Source organism: Planococcus citri, chromosome 1 (assembly GCF_950023065.1).
Source record: "Planococcus citri chromosome 1, ihPlaCitr1.1, whole genome shotgun sequence".
Classification (NCBI taxonomy): Eukaryota; Metazoa; Arthropoda; class Insecta; order Hemiptera; family Pseudococcidae; genus Planococcus; species Planococcus citri.
Genome location: NC_088677.1, coordinates 59,101,529 through 59,123,790, shown reverse-complemented (window position 1 = coordinate 59,123,790; position 22,262 = coordinate 59,101,529). Strand labels below are relative to the sequence as shown.

The 22,262-nt window shown below is 34.0% G+C and overlaps 1 protein-coding gene across 2 annotated transcripts in view; it reads left to right on the top strand.

Moving 5' to 3' along the window:
* Window positions 1–22,262, top strand: part of LOC135833129 (irregular chiasm C-roughest protein-like) — a 54,401-nt gene that overhangs the window by 10,437 nt on the left and 21,702 nt on the right. For both annotated transcript variants that reach the window (XM_065346776.1, XM_065346775.1), the window contains exon 2: window positions 21,960–22,192. In XM_065346776.1, the coding sequence (XP_065202848.1) occupies window positions 21,960–22,192 (233 nt within the window). The remainder of the gene's footprint in view (window positions 1–21,959; window positions 22,193–22,262) is intronic.

Genomic DNA, 22,262 nt, shown 5'->3' with positions numbered 1-22,262 from the left:
CACGATTTTTACAAGAAATTGTGCAGTGCTATGAACCTTTCCCTGATGTGACCTGCTCAGATGTGATCAGAATGTACGCAAATAATCGTATAACTATGTATATTATTTTCTCGTTTTACGTAAGTTTATTTTATTTTTGACACATACCTACGTACATACCTAGAATCACATCAATAAGTTTACCTAGCAATATTCAAGAATATGTAAGTATCTCCAATCTATCGTTTCAGATATCTCAAGTTAACCTATTTTTATTTTGTACATAGTTTGAAATACATACGTAATATCCATTTTATTGGTTCCTCTTTTATTCATTATAGGTACCTACTTTTTCATATTTTTTCAATTAGGTATACCTACCCACGCATCCTTCATTCATGAAAATAGATACCTATCAAGTTTTTATGTGTATTTATTTTTCTACTTTTACCATACCCCCCCCCCCCCTTCCAATAATATTTATATCCTCGATTACTCGTGATTTAATTTTCCTACCTTCAAGATGTTTTCACATTAATTCCATTTTCCATCATTTCCAACATTTTATATATTATGTAGATACGTTTTTGTAAATTTTGCATGCTACCAGACAGAATTCTCTTACTTCAAATACTCATTTTCGCTCTTATCCCCTATCAGATCCATTTTCTCAATTAATTATTTACGGATCTATGTAGATACATTGATTATTTTATTAGAATTACCATTCCATTATTATACTTACCAGTAACTAATACATACATACGTGCCATATAATTATGTATCATAAAAAAACTGTTACAAATATGTATGTACGTAGATACTTAGAAGTAGGTACCTACCTAGATGTTTGTGCAAAACTGAATTTAAAAGATGAATAAACTGGTGATGGGTATGAGTGTGAGGGTTGCTTATTGAGTGCAATACAATGTAATGTAAGAGGAGGAGTTTAGTGAGAGATACAGAGTGTGCGAGGAGAGAATGGGAGATAGGTACTCGAAATTTTCAATTTCGGATCGGCATGAGTGTGAGGGTTGCTTATTGAGTGCAATATAAGAGTAGTTGTTGAGTGAGAGATACCAAGTGTGCGAGGAAAAAAAATGGGAGATACATACTTAAAATTTTCAATTTCGGATAGGTATGAGTGTGAAGGAACTAGCTATTGTGTGAAAAAACGAATGTGAGATGAGGTAGCATTTTGTGAGGATAGAAAGAGATGAGTGCATGAGGAAAGAGCGTGTGGAGGTAGCTAAGTAAATATGTATTGATTGTAGTATGAGAAAGGTTGGGTGAGAGACAAAGTATGAAAGTTGAGCTGAGGTTTTCTAAGAGGAAAAAACGTGAGTTCTGCTGAGATTTGTGAGTTGAGAGTGAAAAGAGTGTGAAGGGTTAATGTAAGAGAAGAGTGAATAAGTTTGAATTCTAATATTTGTGAGTCCGGACAGAAGGGTATTGTGTAAGGAAAAAAGCGTGAGGTCTGTTGAGATTTACGAGTTTGGAAAGGAAATAGTGAATAGTAGTGTTGATGATAAATTGCAAGTAGAGTAATATTCTGCATGATGCAAGAGGGTTGGCATCATCTGGTGGAGAGGGTAGTTAACTGAGGTAAATAGAGAAATTATGTAGGTTATTTTATTAATAGAAGCGAATGAAGTACTTACCTACCTATGTGAAATAAATGCTTACCTACAGAAGTATTTTATAAGTTAACTTTATGAAGGGACTGTTTTAACATAATATAGGAGAGGGCAGTGAGGATTGTTTGAAATACTCAGTAGCTATCTTACACTTTAGAAGAGGGCTAGATTTAATAAAAGGGTAGGAGAGCCGAATCATTCACCTATACAATATTTTCTTGGGCTAAACCAGTTGCATGAGGGTGGGAGAGAGTGGGTAGGCAGACTAATCTACAAATAAACATGGTATACCTGATATTCTAAATTTTTAATGATTTTAATGTTTTTTTCTAGTATTTTTACATTGTATGTATATCAATGCTTTTTATGGTTTTCACAAATTTTCAATAATTTCTACATACGTATTTCACTTATTTTTATCATGCTTCGTGTATTTTCAAGACGTTTTTGAGCGTTGTCGCGTATTTTTACCTGCTTTTCTCGTAAATTTATCTTGTAATTCGTGTTTTTCATCGATTTAAATTTTTTTAAACGTATTTTTACGCATTTTTAAGGCGTCTTCGAACGTTTTAGCGGCATTTTATTGATTTTCTGATCATTTCCCCCAGCATTTTGATCAATTTTATCGTTTTTTAACTCTTTTCCACGTGATTTTTATTTTTTGAACGAATTTTTACATATTTTTAAGGCGTTTTCGAGTATTTTCGCGTTACTTTACACGTTTTTGTTTTTCAATTCATAATTTTAACACGTTTTATTCGATTTTCGAGGGTTTTTATCGATTTTCTGCGTGTTTTTTATTGATTTTCGGGCGTTTTAAATTTTTTCGGCACATTTTCGGGTGTTTTACATCATTTTCGGGAGTTTTTAATTTTTTGGGGGGTGAAATCGTGTGTTTTTCATCGCATTTTTGCGTGTTTTCATCGGTCTTCATGTGAAGCAGGGAAATACAATGTCGGCTAAGTGCCAATCACGTTTTTTACGTGAGAGCGTAAACGAGTTTGCATAACAGGTACATCTTATAGAAAGGGCTATCTCTCGGTGTTCCATAGTACAACTTGGAGTCCAAGTTGTACTATGGAACACCGAGAGATAGCGCTTTCTATAAGATGTACCTGTTATGCAAACTCGTTTACGCTCTCCCGTAAAAAACGTGATTGGCACTTAGCCGACATTGTATTTCCCTGCTTCATGTGTTTTTAATCATATTTTTGCATGTTTTTGTCTTTTTAAAAATTTTTTAAGCGTATTTTCGTGTAATTTAATGTTTTTTCGACCATTTTTATCGATTTTCACCGATTCTGTTTCGTTTTTATTCGTTTTCAGCGTGTTTTTGGGGCATTTTGATATTTTGAACGTAATTAACGTAATTTTTAACGAGTTTCACGTATGTTTGACACAATTTATTTGATTTTTACGTATTTTTAACTCGTTTTAATTCGTAATTCGCGTAATTTTATCGATTTTTTACATGTTTTTTACTGATTTTTGGTCATTTTAAAATTTGTTTACTCGTAATTCACGTGTATTTTATTGTATTTTCGACATATTCACGTTACCTACATTTCAATTATTTTTCACTTCAATTAAACAAAGTATTCGCACATTTCATCAATACCTACCTATTTAATACAAATTTTCATTCAATAGATAGGTAGTATTTATATTCTTCATGTACTTACTCATACCTTCTTAATTATAATCAACTTAACCACCAGTATAAAAGTTTAAAGGATTCAAAACAATGCTATTGATACACGTATGTGTGTGAGTGCGAGAGACAGAAAAAGGTTAAAGTCTGATTCATTTTGTAATGGGTAAAGAATGTTACGAGAGAAGGGTTTGTGTCACCACAGGTGGTCCCATACCTAGCTATACCTACGTAATTATGCATCTTAGGTATCTTTATTTCATTGATTAAAATCTATATTTGCCAAAAATATGTAAAGTACCTACCTGCATCGACATAGTTATTATAAAACTGCTTGTTTCAGTTTATTCTAATTAAGGGAGTGCATGGTACAGTTTTATTTATTTTTCTATATCTATTAAAAAGGATCGTCGTGAAGATGTAGGCAAGCGGCAGTGTTGCAAGGACGACTACATGGAATGTGTTTTAAAAGAGGGTGGTTTGGTAGATGCACTTAACGCGTTCACAACTCCACAGGGTGGCGGCTACATTTAAAGAGCTTGCTATACTAAAAGTAAAACCAGTTGACTTGCTATAAAATTTATTATTTGGAACTAATGGTTGCCTGATATTATTTTTATAAGAAAGGGTTCACTATAATGAAACCAGTTACCTTATACCAACTGATGTTAGACTACCTTAATTTAATAGAAAGGGTTGTCAAGATAATTTATGTATGTGGGGATGGCTGGTGGTAGTGGCAGCATCAAAGATGTCTTTTAAAAGAGGGTTAGATGTACATAAGCAGGAAGGAAGCATTAGCTACACACTGAGTGCCTGTACAAAGTAGGGTGATGCAACACAACTGCACTGTTAGGTTATAAATTTATCCAAATACCTAAAAAGGGGTTGAATCAGGTATGCCTGGAATTTCTATATTCAAAGTGGGTGGCTGTTAGAGATGTGGGTGGCATGCCGCCACATTCAAAGATGTCTAGATTATTTATTTAAATTAGGATCCTTTGTAGAATGACATTTTAAGTGAAACTGGTTGATGTTTAGAAATATTTTATGTAAGTTGGGTTATTAAAAAGGGTTTTAGGCGACCACCTCGAAGATGTTAAGAATTAATTTATGGACTAGAATTTTAAAAGAGGGTTGAAAGGATGATGGTGTTGCTATCTAGGGGCGTGGCTTATATTATATTAAGGAGGGTGGATCTTACCAAAGCAGAAACTATAAAATAACAAGTTTAGGGAGAATCTTCTTCATTTATGTTTGCATTTTCTAGAAGTATAGCTGACTTCTCATCCATGCTGTTATGCTTGCTGTCTTTACAACTAATTAATTGCAGCTTTATCATTTTTTGCAACTTGTGTACTAATTGACTGCAGTTTTATCTGTTTTAATAACTTTACACCTGTTGATGTTACATTTTACATCAATTTTTTTGCAGTTTTGTGCATTTTCACACACTTGATACCTGCTGATATTGTGTTTTACATCATTTTTTGCAACTTGTGTACTAATTGACTGCAGTTTTATCTGTTTTAATAACTTTACACCTGTTGATGTTGCATTTTACATCAATTTTTTTGCAGTTTTGTGCATTTTCACACACTTGATACCTGCTGATAGTGTGTTTTACATCAATTTTTACAACATTTCAAGTGCAGTGCTTCGTTGTCATCACATTTCTCACAATTCTACTGCTTACCTTGATAACACATTACAATGACATTTACATGTTATGTGTGTGGTCAATCTTTCAATAAGCGGTTCAATTTAGAACGCCATTTGCAATCAAGACATAGAAGTCTGAAAAGTTTCAAATGTGAACGTTGTGAACATGAATTCACTCGTGAAGACAACTATAAAGTGCATGTTAAGCATTGGAATTGCACATTAAAACGACCAGCATCTGATGTAGAGAATATTTACCCTAATAAAAAAATGAAATCTTACTCAATCAAGCATTGTCAAGAATGTAATAAAGATATTGACTTGAACAAGTATCTGGGTCATCTCAAGAGCTTGGAGCATAAAAATAACTGTCGCTTCAGAACACTAAATGCTAAAATTGAGGAAATCAAAAGTGCCTTCAAAAATCGGATCAAAACCTACAGAATCACGCCGAATGAGTCCTATTATGACATTACTGAATGTTTAAGCGGTCTGCGCCCTGAGGTTGAAGACATCCTGGCAGAGACTGCTGGTAAACTTTCTAGCTTTAAGTATAATTTGGAATTATTTGCCAAGTATTATAAACCTATTGAAATGTCTGATGTAAAATCATTTAATACTAAGAATATTATTTACTGTGCTGAAAGTGGTGATTTGGAGGGGGCTTATCAACAATTTGAAAATATGATCAAAACTAAGAGTGAGGAATTTCAAAGCAAGGGGTCTGGGTGGTCTTTGGAAAAAATTTTATTTTTGGAGGTAAATATCAATAAGTATAAACCAATTGGAGGCAGCTCATACATACCTCTGCCTAAATGGTTGGCTAATAAAAAAGCTATCATAAATATTCAAAATGAGGATCAAGCTTGCTTTGCCTGGGCTGTTATATCAGCTCTGTATCCTCGTGAACATTTTGAGCATCCTTATAGAACCAGTTCTTACCCAGATTATAAAGAAGTTTTAAAATTTGATGGCATTGAATTTCCCATGAAGCTCAGTGACATTAAAAAATTTGAAAAAATTAATCCTTTGATCAGTATCAATGTTTTTGGGGTTGAGGGGGAAACAGTAGTAGGACCTTTATATTTCTCTGGAAATTATGCTCCAAATCAAGTTCACATCAACCTGCTATATATTCAAAATGAGAAAGGGAGTGGACATTACTGCTGGATAAAAAATTTAAGTAGACTGGTTTCTTCACAATTGAATAAAGTCAAAAATCAAAAATATATATGTAATGGCTGTTTAATAAATTTTAATTCATTGGAAAAATTGAAAAAACATGAAAAAAATGACTGTAATCATATTGTGAGTGTTTTGCCAGAGGGTGAGAAAGCAAAAATAAATTTCAAAAATGTGCATAAAATGCTCCGTGTTCCTTTTGTAATTTATGCTGATTTTGAAGCCTACTTAAAACCATTCTCCTCCTGCTCCCCTGATCCCACCATATCCCATACTGAGAATGTCTCCTTACATGAACCATTTAGTTTTGCTTGTTATACAAAGTGCTCTTTTGACTCAAAATTAGACAGATACTTTTTGTATAGAGGGTCAGATTGTGTAAAACAGTTCTGGACCTACTTACAAGAAGAAGCTAGGCGAGCACATACCTACTTTTCTAAAACCATACCTATGAAACCTCTAACTCCTGAACAAAAAAAACACTTCAGAGACTCTACTGAGTGTTACATTTGTGAAAAAAAATACATAGATGGTGAAATTAAGGTTAGGGATCATGATCATTTTACTGGAATTTATCGAAATAGTGCCCACCAAAATTGTAATATAAATTTAAAAAGGTCAAATTTTGTACCTGTAATTCTCCATAACTTGAGCAATTATGATGCTCATTTCATTATTCCAGAGATAGGTTGTGATAAAAGTAAGGTTGATTTAATAGCCAACACTAAAGAAAAGTATATTTCTTTCACAAAATACATAGGAATAGATTGCATTGATTCTCAAGGGGGAGTTAAAAAAGAGAGTATAAAACTTAGGTTTCTAGATTCTTATAGGTTTTTGCCAGCTAGTTTAGATAGTCTTGTAAAAAATTTACCTCCTACTCAGCTCAAAACCCTGGCATCTCACTTTCAGGATCAGGAAGAATTTCAATTAATGAACTTGAAAGGGGTGTTTCCCTATGAATTTACTGACTGTGAGGAAAAGCTTAAATTGGAACATTTACCATCAAAAGATGACTTTTACTCAAAATTAACGAAATCTGGGGTCACAGATGAGGAGTACAAGCGGGCAGGGGAAATTTGGAAAAAGTTCAACTGTAAAAATTTAGGTGAATACTCTGATTTATACCTTAAAACAGATGTCTTGCTCCTTACTGATGTTTTTGAAAACTTTCGAGATTTATGCCTTGATACCTACAAATTAGATCCTGCTCACTACTTCACTTCTCCAGGACTTAGCTGGGATGCCATGCTAAAATATACTAAAATTACTCTAGATCTATTGACTGACATAGATATGGTTCATTTCATTAAGAAAGGAATCCGAGGTGGTCTTTCTCAGTGCTCAAAAAGGAAAGCTATAGCTAACAATACTTTTATGAGAAATTTTGACCCATCTAAACCTTCCCATTATTTGGTTTATTTGGATTGTAACAACTTGTATGGACATAGTCTGAGTAGCTATCTTGGTCATAGTGAGTTTGAGTGGGTAGAGAAGGTGAGAAATTTCAATGTATTTGAGGTTAATGATGATTCTGAAACCGGTTATATTTTAGAAGTAGATCTGGAATATCCTCAAGAATTGCATGATTTTCACAGAGATTTTCCATTCTGTCCTGAATCTATGATTCCCCCAGGAGCAGAATCAAAACAACCTAAATTAATTGCAAATGTTCTCAACAAAAAAAATTACATCATTCACTACTCCAACTTGAAACAGTGTCTTACTCATGGTCTAAAACTGAGCAAAATACATAGAATTTTAAAATTTAGACAATCTCGTTGGCTGAAACCCTACATTGACCTAAACACCTCAAAAAGAGCCCAAGCAAAGACTGAATTTGAAAAAGATTTTTGGAAGTTGATGAACAATTCAGTTTTTGGGAAAACCATGGAATCTGTTGAAAAACGGATTGATGTTAGACTTGCTACTCAGTTTGAATCTAATAAGCAAAAAAGAGGGGCACAGTACTACATAAATCTACCTCAATTTCATAGCTGTACCATTTTCAATGAAAATTTGGTTGCCATAGAATTAAATAAGGTTAAGATTGTGTATGATAAGCCTATTTATATTGGTTTTTCTGTCTTGGACTCTTCTAAACTGCTTATGTACAATTTCCATTACAATGTAATAAAGCCACTGTATAATGATAAGGTTGAACTTTGTTATACTGATACAGACTCCTTGCTCTATGACATAACAACCTATAACTTTTATGCAGATATCTTACCCCTTGTACCTACTCATTTTGACACTAGTGACTATCCTAAGGAAAATATCTACAATTTTCCACTAGTAAATAAGAAAGTCATTGGAAAATTCAAAGATGAATGCAATGGCAAGATCATGTATGAATTTATAGGTTTAAAATCAAAGTCGTATTGTTTTAAAGTAGAAGATAAAGTAACTAAAAAATGTAAAGGTATTAAAAAATGTGTTGTGAAAGAAGATATAAAAATGGATGAATTTAAAACATGTTTAGAGAATAAAACAACCATTTTTAAGCCCATGTATAATTTTCGTACTAATAAACATGTAATGTATACCCAATTGTTAAATAAGAAAGCCTTGAGCTTTGCAGATGATAAGAGATTTTTATTACCTAATGGCATAGAAACCCTTCCTTGGGGTCACTATAGAATAAGCAAATATCAATAAGGTTTCTGTTTATATAATACTCATACCTACTCATGTACTTACATTGTAATTAGATACCTATCTGTAGTGTTGTTTTTAGATAGTAGGTAATCCAATTGATGTATAATAATTGCATATCAATAAACACTTGAAAATGAATTTTCTTTTCATTTAATCAATCACCTATTGCTCAGTTGAACATTTAGTTTCTGATAATGAAAGCCAAGATCTACCCATTCCACTCAAATGATTGTATGGCTCCTATGATATACCTCTGAAAAGAAGCAGCTCAATATATTCACACGCTCACAACACCTGCTTACTTGGAGGGAACATACATGTGCAGTAGGGTGTACTTTATTTATATGTGGTGGAAAATTGTTTCCGTTGGTTTTCCCTCCCACCTCCTTCCCCCAAGTTGTTACCTCAGATGAGAAAATCACAGTATGAAATTTTCACACCCCTCAGTGAAAAATAAGTGATGCAGGTGAGCCTCCAATTTTACAAATTATGAAAAAATTGAAGTGTCAGAAAGAATTCAAAATTTTCATCTTTCTAGGTTTAACACCTACTTGGACAAAATCAGCTTATATACAAATTTCAGCCCCCCCCCCCTAATAATACCCCCAAGACTAATCCTTGATTAGAAGGGAGAGCTCTTATTTATACCTACTTATGAACAAAAATTTGTCAATACCCTAATGTTGTCAAGTTAAGTGAGAAAAATGTCTCCAATCATGCAGGTAGAAATGAGTCATGCCAGCAAGACACTCCCTCTTGCATTCGCAAAATACATACATGAGAAATCCAAAAAACTTCCAGTTGTAACGCCTCAGTCAAGTCCATACTTAATTGCAATCAATGTATACACCAATTCCACTAATCTATTTCCACCTACCTACTTATGAAAAAATTGATGTCATAATGTTGTAAGGGGTTTCAAGACAAATTTCTCCAATCATGCTAGTAAAAATCAGTTTTGCCAGGAAGCCCTCCAAATATAACAAAATATGACAAAATTGAAGTGTCAGAAAAAATTCAACATTTTCAACTTTCTAGTTCTGACACCTCAACCAAGTCCCTACATGGGTGAAATCAACTCATATACCAATTTTAGCCCTCCTATCTCCACCCAAGACTAACCAGTGGATTAGAAAGGAGAGCTCTTATTTATGCCTAATAATGAAAAAAATATTTGATTACACCCTAATGTTGTCAGGTTTCTTGAGAAAAATGTCTCCAATCATGGCTGTTGCTGAAAATACCCCCCCCCCCCCAAATGTACAAGAAATCTGAAAAATTGAAATTGTTACATTTTTTACATTCTAAGCCTCAAATTTAGTTCATTTTCATTAAAAATACAGTTAAGTACATTTCATCTCCCTACTTACATACTAGATGGAAATTCTCAGAGTATACTCTGAGAAAGTTGAAAACTTTTCCGCTTTCTCAGAGTATACTCTGAGAATTTCCATCTAGTATGTAAGTAGGGAGATGAAATGTACTTAACTGTATTTTTAATGAAAATGAACTAAATTTGAGGCTTAGAATGTAAAAAATGTAACAATTTCAATTTTTCAGATTTCTTGTACATTTGGGGGGGGGGGGTATTTTCAGCAACAGCCATGATTGGAGACATTTTTCTCAAGAAACCTGACAACATTAGGGTGTAATCAAATATTTTTTTCATTATTAGGCATAAATAAGAGCTCTCCTTTCTAATCCACTGGTTAGTCTTGGGTGGAGATAGGAGGGCTAAAATTGGTATATGAGTTGATTTCACCCATGTAGGGACTTGGTTGAGGTGTCAGAACTAGAAAGTTGAAAATGTTGAATTTTTTCTGACACTTCAATTTTGTCATATTTTGTTATATTTGGAGGGCTTCCTGGCAAAACTGATTTTTACTAGCATGATTGGAGAAATTTGTCTTGAAACCCCTTACAACATTATGACATCAATTTTTTCATAAGTAGGTAGGTGGAAATAGATTAGTGGAATTGGTGTATACATTGATTGCAATTAAGTATGGACTTGACTGAGGCGTTACAACTGGAAGTTTTTTGGATTTCTCATGTATGTATTTTGCGAATGCAAGAGGGAGTGTCTTGCTGGCATGACTCATTTCTACCTGCATGATTGGAGACATTTTTCTCACTTAACTTGACAACATTAGGGTATTGACAAATTTTTGTTCATAAGTAGGTATAAATAAGAGCTCTCCCTTCTAATCAAGGATTAGTCTTGGGGGTATTATTAGGGGGGGGGGGCTGAAATTTGTATATAAGCTGATTTTGTCCAAGTAGGTGTTAAACCTAGAAAGATGAAAATTTTGAATTCTTTCTGACACTTCAATTTTTTCATAATTTGTAAAATTGGAGGCTCACCTGCATCACTTATTTTTCACTGAGGGGTGTGAAAATTTCATACTGTGATTTTCTCATCTGAGGTAACAACTTGGGGGAAGGAGGTGGGAGGGAAAACCAACGGAAACAATTTTCCACCACATATAAATAAAGTACACCCTACTGCACATGTATGTTCCCTCCAAGTAAGCAGGTGTTGTGAGCGTGTGAATATATTGAGCTGCTTCTTTTCAGAGGTATATCATAGGAGCCATACAATCATTTGAGTGGAATGGGTAGATCTTGGCTTTCATTATCAGAAACTAAATGTTCAACTGAGCAATAGGTGATTGATTAAATGAAAAGAAAATTCATTTTCAAGTGTTTATTGATATGCAATTATTATACATCAATTGGATTACCTACTATCTAAAAACAACACTACAGATAGGTATCTAATTACAATGTAAGTACATGAGTAGGTATGAGTATTATATAAACAGAAACCTTATTGATATTTGCTTATTCTATAGTGACCCCAAGGAAGGGTTTCTATGCCATTAGGTAATAAAAATCTCTTATCATCTGCAAAGCTCAAGGCTTTCTTATTTAACAATTGGGTATACATTACATGTTTATTAGTACAAAAATTATACATGGGCTTAAAAATGGTTGTTTTATTCTCTAAACATGTTTTAAATTCATCCATTTTTATATCTTCTTTCACAACACATTTTTTAATACCTTTACATTTTTTAGTTACTTTATCTTCTACTTTAAAACAATACGACTTTGATTTTAAACCTATAAATTCATACATGATCTTGCCATTGCATTCATCTTTGAATTTTCCAATGACTTTCTTATTTACTAGTGGAAAATTGTAGATATTTTCCTTAGGATAGTCACTAGTGTCAAAATGAGTAGGTACAAGGGGTAAGATATCTGCATAAAAGTTATAGGTTGTTATGTCATAGAGCAAGGAGTCTGTATCAGTATAACAAAGTTCAACCTTATCATTATACAGTGGCTTTATTACATTGTAATGGAAATTGTACATAAGCAGTTTAGAAGAGTCCAAGACAGAAAAACCAATATAAATAGGCTTATCATACACAATCTTAACCTTATTTAATTCTATGGCAACCAAATTTTCATTGAAAATGGTACAGCTATGAAATTGAGGTAGATTTATGTAGTACTGTGCCCCTCTTTTTTGCTTATTAGATTCAAACTGAGTAGCAAGTCTAACATCAATCCGTTTTTCAACAGATTCCATGGTTTTCCCAAAAACTGAATTGTTCATCAACTTCCAAAAATCTTTTTCAAATTCAGTCTTTGCTTGGGCTCTTTTTGAGGTGTTTAGGTCAATGTAGGGTTTCAGCCAACGAGATTGTCTAAATTTTAAAATTCTATGTATTTTGCTCAGTTTTAGACCATGAGTAAGACACTGTTTCAAGTTGGAGTAGTGAATGATGTAATTTTTTTTGTTGAGAACATTTGCAATTAATTTAGGTTGTTTTGATTCTGCTCCTGGGGGAATCATAGATTCAGGACAGAATGGAAAATCTCTGTGAAAATCATGCAATTCTTGAGGATATTCCAGATCTACTTCTAAAATATAACCGGTTTCAGAATCATCATTAACCTCAAATACATTGAAATTTCTCACCTTCTCTACCCACTCAAACTCACTATGACCAAGATAGCTACTCAGACTATGTCCATACAAGTTGTTACAATCCAAATAAACCAAATAATGGGAAGGTTTAGATGGGTCAAAATTTCTCATAAAAGTATTGTTAGCTATAGCTTTCCTTTTTGAGCACTGAGAAAGACCACCTCGGATTCCTTTCTTAATGAAATGAACCATATCTATGTCAGTCAATAGATCTAGAGTAATTTTAGTATATTTTAGCATGGCATCCCAGCTAAGTCCTGGAGAAGTGAAGTAGTGAGCAGGATCTAATTTGTAGGTATCAAGGCATAAATCTCGAAAGTTTTCAAAAACATCAGTAAGGAGCAAGACATCTGTTTTAAGGTATAAATCAGAGTATTCACCTAAATTTTTACAGTTGAACTTTTTCCAAATTTCCCCTGCCCGCTTGTACTCCTCATCTGTGACCCCAGATTTCGTTAATTTTGAGTAAAAGTCATCTTTTGATGGTAAATGTTCCAATTTAAGCTTTTCCTCACAGTCAGTAAATTCATAGGGAAACACCCCTTTCAAGTTCATTAATTGAAATTCTTCCTGATCCTGAAAGTGAGATGCCAGGGTTTTGAGCTGAGTAGGAGGTAAATTTTTTACAAGACTATCTAAACTAGCTGGCAAAAACCTATAAGAATCTAGAAACCTAAGTTTTATACTCTCTTTTTTAACTCCCCCTTGAGAATCAATGCAATCTATTCCTATGTATTTTGTGAAAGAAATATACTTTTCTTTAGTGTTGGCTATTAAATCAACCTTACTTTTATCACAACCTATCTCTGGAATAATGAAATGAGCATCATAATTGCTCAAGTTATGGAGAATTACAGGTACAAAATTTGACCTTTTTAAATTTATATTACAATTTTGGTGGGCACTATTTCGATAAATTCCAGTAAAATGATCATGATCCCTAACCTTAATTTCACCATCTATGTATTTTTTTTCACAAATGTAACACTCAGTAGAGTCTCTGAAGTGTTTTTTTTGTTCAGGAGTTAGAGGTTTCATAGGTATGGTTTTAGAAAAGTAGGTATGTGCTCGCCTAGCTTCTTCTTGTAAGTAGGTCCAGAACTGTTTTACACAATCTGACCCTCTATACAAAAAGTATCTGTCTAATTTTGAGTCAAAAGAGCACTTTGTATAACAAGCAAAACTAAATGGTTCATGTAAGGAGACATTCTCAGTATGGGATATGGTGGGATCAGGGGAGCAGGAGGAGAATGGTTTTAAGTAGGCTTCAAAATCAGCATAAATTACAAAAGGAACACGGAGCATTTTATGCACATTTTTGAAATTTATTTTTGCTTTCTCACCCTCTGCAAAACACTCACAATATGATTACAGTCATTTTTTTCATGTTTTTTCAATTTTTCCAATGAATTAAAATTTATTAAACAGCCATTACATATATATTTTTGATTTTTGACTTTATTCAATTGTGAAGAAACCAGTCTACTTAAATTTTTTATCCAGCAGTAATGTCCACTCCCTTTCTCATTTTGAATATATAGCAGGTTGATGTGAACTTGATTTGGAGCATAATTTCCAGAGAAATATAAAGGTCCTACTACTGTTTCCCCCTCAACCCCAAAAACATTGATACTGATCAAAGGATTAATTTTTTCAAATTTTTTAATGTCACTGAGCTTCATGGGAAATTCAATGCCATCAAATTTTAAAACTTCTTTATAATCTGGGTAAGAACTGGTTCTATAAGGATGCTCAAAATGTTCACGAGGATACAGAGCTGATATAACAGCCCAGGCAAAGCAAGCTTGATCCTCATTTTGAATATTTATGATAGCTTTTTTATTAGCCAACCATTTAGGCAGAGGTATGTATGAGCTGCCTCCAATTGGTTTATACTTATTGATATTTACCTCCAAAAATAAAATTTTTTCCAAAGACCACCCAGACCCCTTGCTTTGAAATTCCTCACTCTTAGTTTTGATCATATTTTCAAATTGTTGATAAGCCCCCTCCAAATCACCACTTTCAGCACAGTAAATAATATTCTTAGTATTAAATGATTTTACATCAGACATTTCAATAGGTTTATAATACTTGGCAAATAATTCCAAATTATACTTAAAGCTAGAAAGTTTACCAGCAGTCTCTGCCAGGATGTCTTCAACCTCAGGGCGCAGACCGCTTAAACATTCAGTAATGTCATAATAGGACTCATTCGGCGTGATTCTGTAGGTTTTGATCCGATTTTTGAAGGCACTTTTGATTTCCTCAATTTTAGCATTTAGTGTTCTGAAGCGACAGTTATTTTTATGCTCCAAGCTCTTGAGATGACCCAGATACTTGTTCAAGTCAATATCTTTATTACATTCTTGACAATGCTTGATTGAGTAAGATTTCATTTTTTTATTAGGGTAAATATTCTCTACATCAGATGCTGGTCGTTTTAATGTGCAATTCCAATGCTTAACATGCACTTTATAGTTGTCTTCACGAGTGAATTCATGTTCACAACGTTCACATTTGAAACTTTTCAGACTTCTATGTCTTGATTGCAAATGGCGTTCTAAATTGAACCGCTTATTGAAAGATTGACCACACACATAACATGTAAATGTCATTGTAATGTGTTATCAAGGTAAGCAGTAGAATTGTGAGAAATGTGATGACAACGAAGCACTGCACTTGAAATGTTGTAAAAATTGATGTAAAACACACTATCAGCAGGTATCAAGTGTGTGAAAATGCACAAAACTGCAAAAAAATTGATGTAAAATGCAACATCAACAGGTGTAAAGTTATTAAAACAGATAAAACTGCAGTCAATTAGTACACAAGTTGCAAAAAATGATGTAAAACACAATATCAGCAGGTATCAAGTGTGTGAAAATGCACAAAACTGCAAAAAAATTGATGTAAAATGTAACATCAACAGGTGTAAAGTTATTAAAACAGATAAAACTGCAGTCAATTAGTACACAAGTTGCAAAAAATGATAAAGCTGCAATTAATTAGTTGTAAAGACAGCAAGCATAACAGCATGGATGAGAAGTCAGCTATACTTCTAGAAAATGCAAACATAAATGAAGAAGATTCTCCCTAAACTTGTTATTTTATAGTTTCTGCTTTGGTAAGATCCACCCTCCTTAATATAATATAAGCCACGCCCCTAGATAGCAACACCATCATCCTTTCAACCCTCTTTTAAAATTCTAGTCCATAAATTAATTCTTAACATCTTCGAGGTGGTCGCCTAAAACCCTTTTTAATAACCCAACTTACATAAAATATTTCTAAACATCAACCAGTTTCACTTAAAATGTCATTCTACAAAGGATCCTAATTTAAATAAATAATCTAGACATCTTTGAATGTGGCGGCATGCCACCCACATCTCTAACAGCCACCCACTTTGAATATAGAAATTCCAGGCATACCTGATTCAACCCCTTTTTAGGTATTTGGATAAATTTATAACCTAACAGTGCAGTTGTGTTGCATCACCCTACTTTGTACAGGCACTCAGTGTGTAGCTAATGCTTCCTTCCTGCTTATGTACATCTAACCCTCTTTTAAAAGACATCTTTGATGCTGCCACTACCACCAGCCATCCCCACATACATAAATTATCTTGACAACCCTTTCTATTAAATTAAGGTAGTCTAACATCAGTTGGTATAAGGTAACTGGTTTCATTATAGTGAACCCTTTCTTATAAAAATAATATCAGGCAACCATTAGTTCCAAATAATAAATTTTATAGCAAGTCAACTGGTTTTACTTTTAGTATAGCAAGCTCTTTAAATGTAGCCGCCACCCTGTGGAGTTGTGAACGCGTTAAGTGCATCTACCAAACCACCCTCTTTTAAAACACATTCCATGTAGTCGTCCTTGCAACACTGCCGCTTGCCTACATCTTCACGACGATCCTTTTTAATAGATATAGAAAAATAAATAAAACTGTACCATGCACTCCCTTAATTAGAATAAACTGAAACAAGCAGTTTTATAATAACTATGTCGATGCAGGTAGGTACTTTACATATTTTTGGCAAATATAGATTTTAATCAATGAAATAAAGATACCTAAGATGCATAATTACGTAGGTATAGCTAGGTATGGGACCACCTGTGGTGACACAAACCCTTCTCTCGTAACATTCTTTACCCATTACAAAATGAATCAGACTTTAACCTTTTTCTGTCTCTCGCACTCACACACATACGTGTATCAATAGCATTGTTTTGAATCCTTTAAACTTTTATACTGGTGGTTAAGTTGATTATAATTAAGAAGGTATGAGTAAGTACATGAAGAATATAAATACTACCTATCTATTGAATGAAAATTTGTATTAAATAGGTAGGTATTGATGAAATGTGCGAATACTTTGTTTAATTGAAGTGAAAAATAATTGAAATGTAGGTAACGTGAATATGTCGAAAATACAATAAAATACACGTGAATTACGAGTAAACAAATTTTAAAATGACCAAAAATCAGTAAAAAACATGTAAAAAATCGATAAAATTACGCGAATTACGAATTAAAACGAGTTAAAAATACGTAAAAATCAAATAAATTGTGTCAAACATACGTGAAACTCGTTAAAAATTACGTTAATTACGTTCAAAATATCAAAATGCCCCAAAAACACGCTGAAAACGAATAAAAACGAAACAGAATCGGTGAAAATCGATAAAAATGGTCGAAAAAACATTAAATTACACGAAAATACGCTTAAAAAATTTTTAAAAAGACAAAAACATGCAAAAATATGATTAAAAACACATGAAGCAGGGAAATACAATGTCGGCTAAGTGCCAATCACGTTTTTTACGGGAGAGCGTAAACGAGTTTGCATAACAGGTACATCTTATAGAAAGCGCTATCTCTCGGTGTTCCATAGTACAACTTGGACTCCAAGTTGTACTATGGAACACCGAGAGATAGCCCTTTCTATAAGATGTACCTGTTATGCAAACTCGTTTACGCTCTCACGTAAAAAACGTGATTGGCACTTAGCCGACATTGTATTTCCCTGCTTCACATGAAGACCGATGAAAACACGCAAAAATGCGATGAAAAACACACGATTTCACCCCCCAAAAAATTAAAAACTCCCGAAAATGATGTAAAACACCCGAAAATGTGCCGAAAAAATTTAAAACGCCCGAAAATCAATAAAAAACACGCAGAAAATCGATAAAAACCCTCGAAAATCGAATAAAACGTGTTAAAATTATGAATTGAAAAACAAAAACGTGTAAAGTAACGCGAAAATACTCGAAAACGCCTTAAAAATATGTAAAAATTCGTTCAAAAATAAAAATCACGTGGAAAAGAGTTAAAAAACGATAAAATTGATCAAAATGCTGGGGGAAATGATCAGAAAATCAATAAAATGCCGCTAAAACGTTCGAAGACGCCTTAAAAATGCGTAAAAATACGTTTAAAAAATTTAAATCGATGAAAAACACGAATTACAAGATAAATTTACGAGAAAAGCAGGTAAAAATACGCGACAACGCTCAAAAACGTCTTGAAAATACACGAAGCATGATAAAAATAAGTGAAATACGTATGTAGAAATTATTGAAAATTTGTGAAAACCATAAAAAGCATTGATATACATACAATGTAAAAATACTAGAAAAAAACATTAAAATCATTAAAAATTTAGAATATCAGGTATACCATGTTTATTTGTAGATTAGTCTGCCTACCCACTCTCTCCCACCCTCATGCAACTGGTTTAGCCCAAGAAAATATTGTATAGGTGAATGATTCGGCTCTCCTACCCTTTTATTAAATCTAGCCCTCTTCTAAAGTGTAAGATAGCTACTGAGTATTTCAAACAATCCTCACTGCCCTCTCCTATATTATGTTAAAACAGTCCCTTCATAAAGTTAACTTATAAAATACTTCTGTAGGTAAGCATTTATTTCACATAGGTAGGTAAGTACTTCATTCGCTTCTATTAATAAAATAACCTACATAATTTCTCTATTTACCTCAGTTAACTACCCTCTCCACCAGATGATGCCAACCCTCTTGCATCATGCAGAATATTACTCTACTTGCAATTTATCATCAACACTACTATTCACTATTTCCTTTCCAAACTCGTAAATCTCAACAGACCTCACGCTTTTTTCCTTACACAATACCCTTCTGTCCGGACTCACAAATATTAGAATTCAAACTTATTCACTCTTCTCTTACATTAACCCTTCACACTCTTTTCACTCTCAACTCACAAATCTCAGCAGAACTCACGTTTTTTCCTCTTAGAAAACCTCAGCTCAACTTTCATACTTTGTCTCTCACCCAACCTTTCTCATACTACAATCAATACATATTTACTTAGCTACCTCCACACGCTCTTTCCTCATGCACTCATCTCTTTCTATCCTCACAAAATGCTACCTCATCTCACATTCGTTTTTTCACACAATAGCTAGTTCCTTCACACTCATACCTATCCGAAATTGAAAATTTTAAGTATGTATCTCCCATTTTTTTTCCTCGCACACTTGGTATCTCTCACTCAACAACTCTACTCTTATATTGCACTCAATAAGCAACCCTCACACTCATGCCGATCCGAAATTGAAAATTTCGAGTACCTATCTCCCATTCTCTCCTCGCACACTCTGTATCTCTCACTAAACTCCTCCTCTTACATTACATTGTATTGCACTCAATAAGCAACCCTCACACTCATACCCATCACCAGTTTATTCATCTTTTAAATTCAGTTTTGCACAAACATCTAGGTAGGTACCTACTTCTAAGTATCTACGTACATACATATTTGTAACAGTTTTTTTATGATACATAATTATATGGCACGTATGTATGTATTAGTTACTGGTAAGTATAATAATGGAATGGTAATTCTAATAAAATAATCAATGTATCTACATAGATCCGTAAATAATTAATTGAGAAAATGGATCTGATAGGGGATAAGAGCGAAAATGAGTATTTGAAGTAAGAGAATTCTGTCTGGTAGCATGCAAAATTTACAAAAACGTATCTACATAATATATAAAATGTTGGAAATGATGGAAAATGGAATTAATGTGAAAACATCTTGAAGGTAGGAAAATTAAATCACGAGTAATCGAGGATATAAATATTATTGGAAGGGGGGGGGGGGGTATGGTAAAAGTAGAAAAATAAATACACATAAAAACTTGATAGGTATCTATTTTCATGAATGAAGGATGCGTGGGTAGGTATACCTAATTGAAAAAATATGAAAAAGTAGGTACCTATAATGAATAAAAGAGGAACCAATAAAATGGATATTACGTATGTATTTCAAACTATGTACAAAATAAAAATAGGTTAACTTGAGATATCTGAAACGATAGATTGGAGATACTTACATATTCTTGAATATTGCTAGGTAAACTTATTGATGTGATTCTAGGTATGTACGTAGGTATGTGTCAAAAATAAAATAAACTTACGTAAAACGAGAAAATAATATACATAGTTATACGATTATTTGCGTACATTCTGATCACATCTGAGCAGGTCACATCAGGGAAAGGTTCATAGCACTGCACAATTTCTTGTAAAAATCGTGTAGGTAATGTTCATATGGGGTTAAAAATGAGGTTAGGGTACATAGGGGCCATGATGTAAGATAGTATACCTGAGAGCAAGTGAAAAATCTGGGAAAATGTAGGTAGGTAGGTAGGTAGGTTGGTAGGTAGGTCAAACTCAGTTCGGATCACTTGGTGGGTAGAAAGTAGGTGTAAGATTTGGGGAAATGTAGGTAGAAAAAATAAATCATTTTGGGTTATTTGGTAGGTGGAAAGTTGATAAAACAATTGTGGAGGAGGATGTAGGTAGGTAAAAATCAGTTTGGATCACTTGTTAGGTGGGAAGCAGGTAAAAATTTGGGGTGTAGGTAAGAAAAATTTATTAGTTTGGGTGACTTGGTCTGCGAAACGCAAGTACAAAATTTGTTTGGGCCACTTGGTAGATGGCGAGCAAATGAAAAAGTATGGGAAATGTAGGTAGAAAAAAATAAATCATTTTGGGTTAATTGGTATTGGTAGGTTGAAAGCAAGTAAAAATTTGGGGGAATGTGAGTAGAAGAGATTACTTGGGTCATTTGGTCATGAAAAATTGAAAAATGTATATGACTTCATTTCCTATAGCGTGCGGGGGGGGGGGGGTTATTAATTCTAACTACAATGAGTTACATTTACCTATATTTCCTACATTTAGTCAAGTTAGATTGGACAAAAAACTGAAAAAAAGCTCTTGGAGGAGAGGGTGGTGGAGGAACGGGTGTCATATCGTGATGGAGGGGAGGGGGTCCTGCATTGAGTTGCCTTCAGTAAGGTTAGGTTACAGCAGCATCTTTCTTGTGGGGTTAGGTTGGATAATGATGAGTTTCAAAATGGGATGAGGGATGACAAGCAGATTCTAGTGTTGGGCAGGTGGGGGGAGGGGGTAATATGTTGGGTAAGTGTGCCCTTGGTCATGTTAGGTTGGAATTACAACGCCTCGTTAGGTTAAATTCAAGTGGCAGAGTTCTAAGCAAGTTGCTCCTGATGCTCCTGGCTCAGAATCCGTGATAAATACCTACTATTAAGGCTATTGTCACGACAAACGTCCATGTTAACGACCGCGACCGATTCGGTTTTTGGGAAATTAATTTCTTTGAAAATGATTCGAAGTCATCATCATCCTCGTCTCATCATCTGTGTTTTCTCCCCCCCCCCCCCCGTTTTTCATTTTCCATACTTTTAAAAAGAGGGATGTAACAGATGGCGACGTCATGCTATATAGAAAGCCTAGTCGTCGATGCACGCCGGTTAAAATATATTTAAAAACGTATTACAAAAATCCCCCCTTTTCTTTTACTCTTCTCTCCTCCTTTTGTAGTGTACCATCATGTTGGAAAAAATATGGTAATAGACGAGAAAGAGAATTTCGTGTAACATTTTGTCGCGTATTACCAAGGGTGAAATTGAAAATTTTCCTCGTCTCGTTCATGTCTGCACTCGCTAGAGGGGTTAATCATCGAAAATCGGACGTTTTGGTTACAAAGCGGAGGGGAGGGGGATTGGGTGTGTTTTAATTTGAAAAATGTAATAATAATCTTCGGTTCCGGATTCGACGAGTAATTAATATTTCCTTCTTTCGTTTACTTTACAGGCGACTATAGTTTGGCTATCGAAGGAGTATCGTTGGATGACAATGCCAGATTCCAGTGCCAAGTGGGGCCTGGGAAACACGGCGAGCCCGGGATCAGATCCAGATTCGCAAGCTTAACGGTGCTCGTACCTCCGGAAAAACCAGAGATACTACAAGGGTCCGAACTGACCACGACTGAAGATCGCGAAATCGAACTGGAATGTGTTTCTCGTAATGGAAAACCTGGTGCTGAGGTAAGCTCAAAACTCATTGTACTAGTTTATGTAAATAAATTGTCGAGTTTTTCGAACAGACTGTTAAATC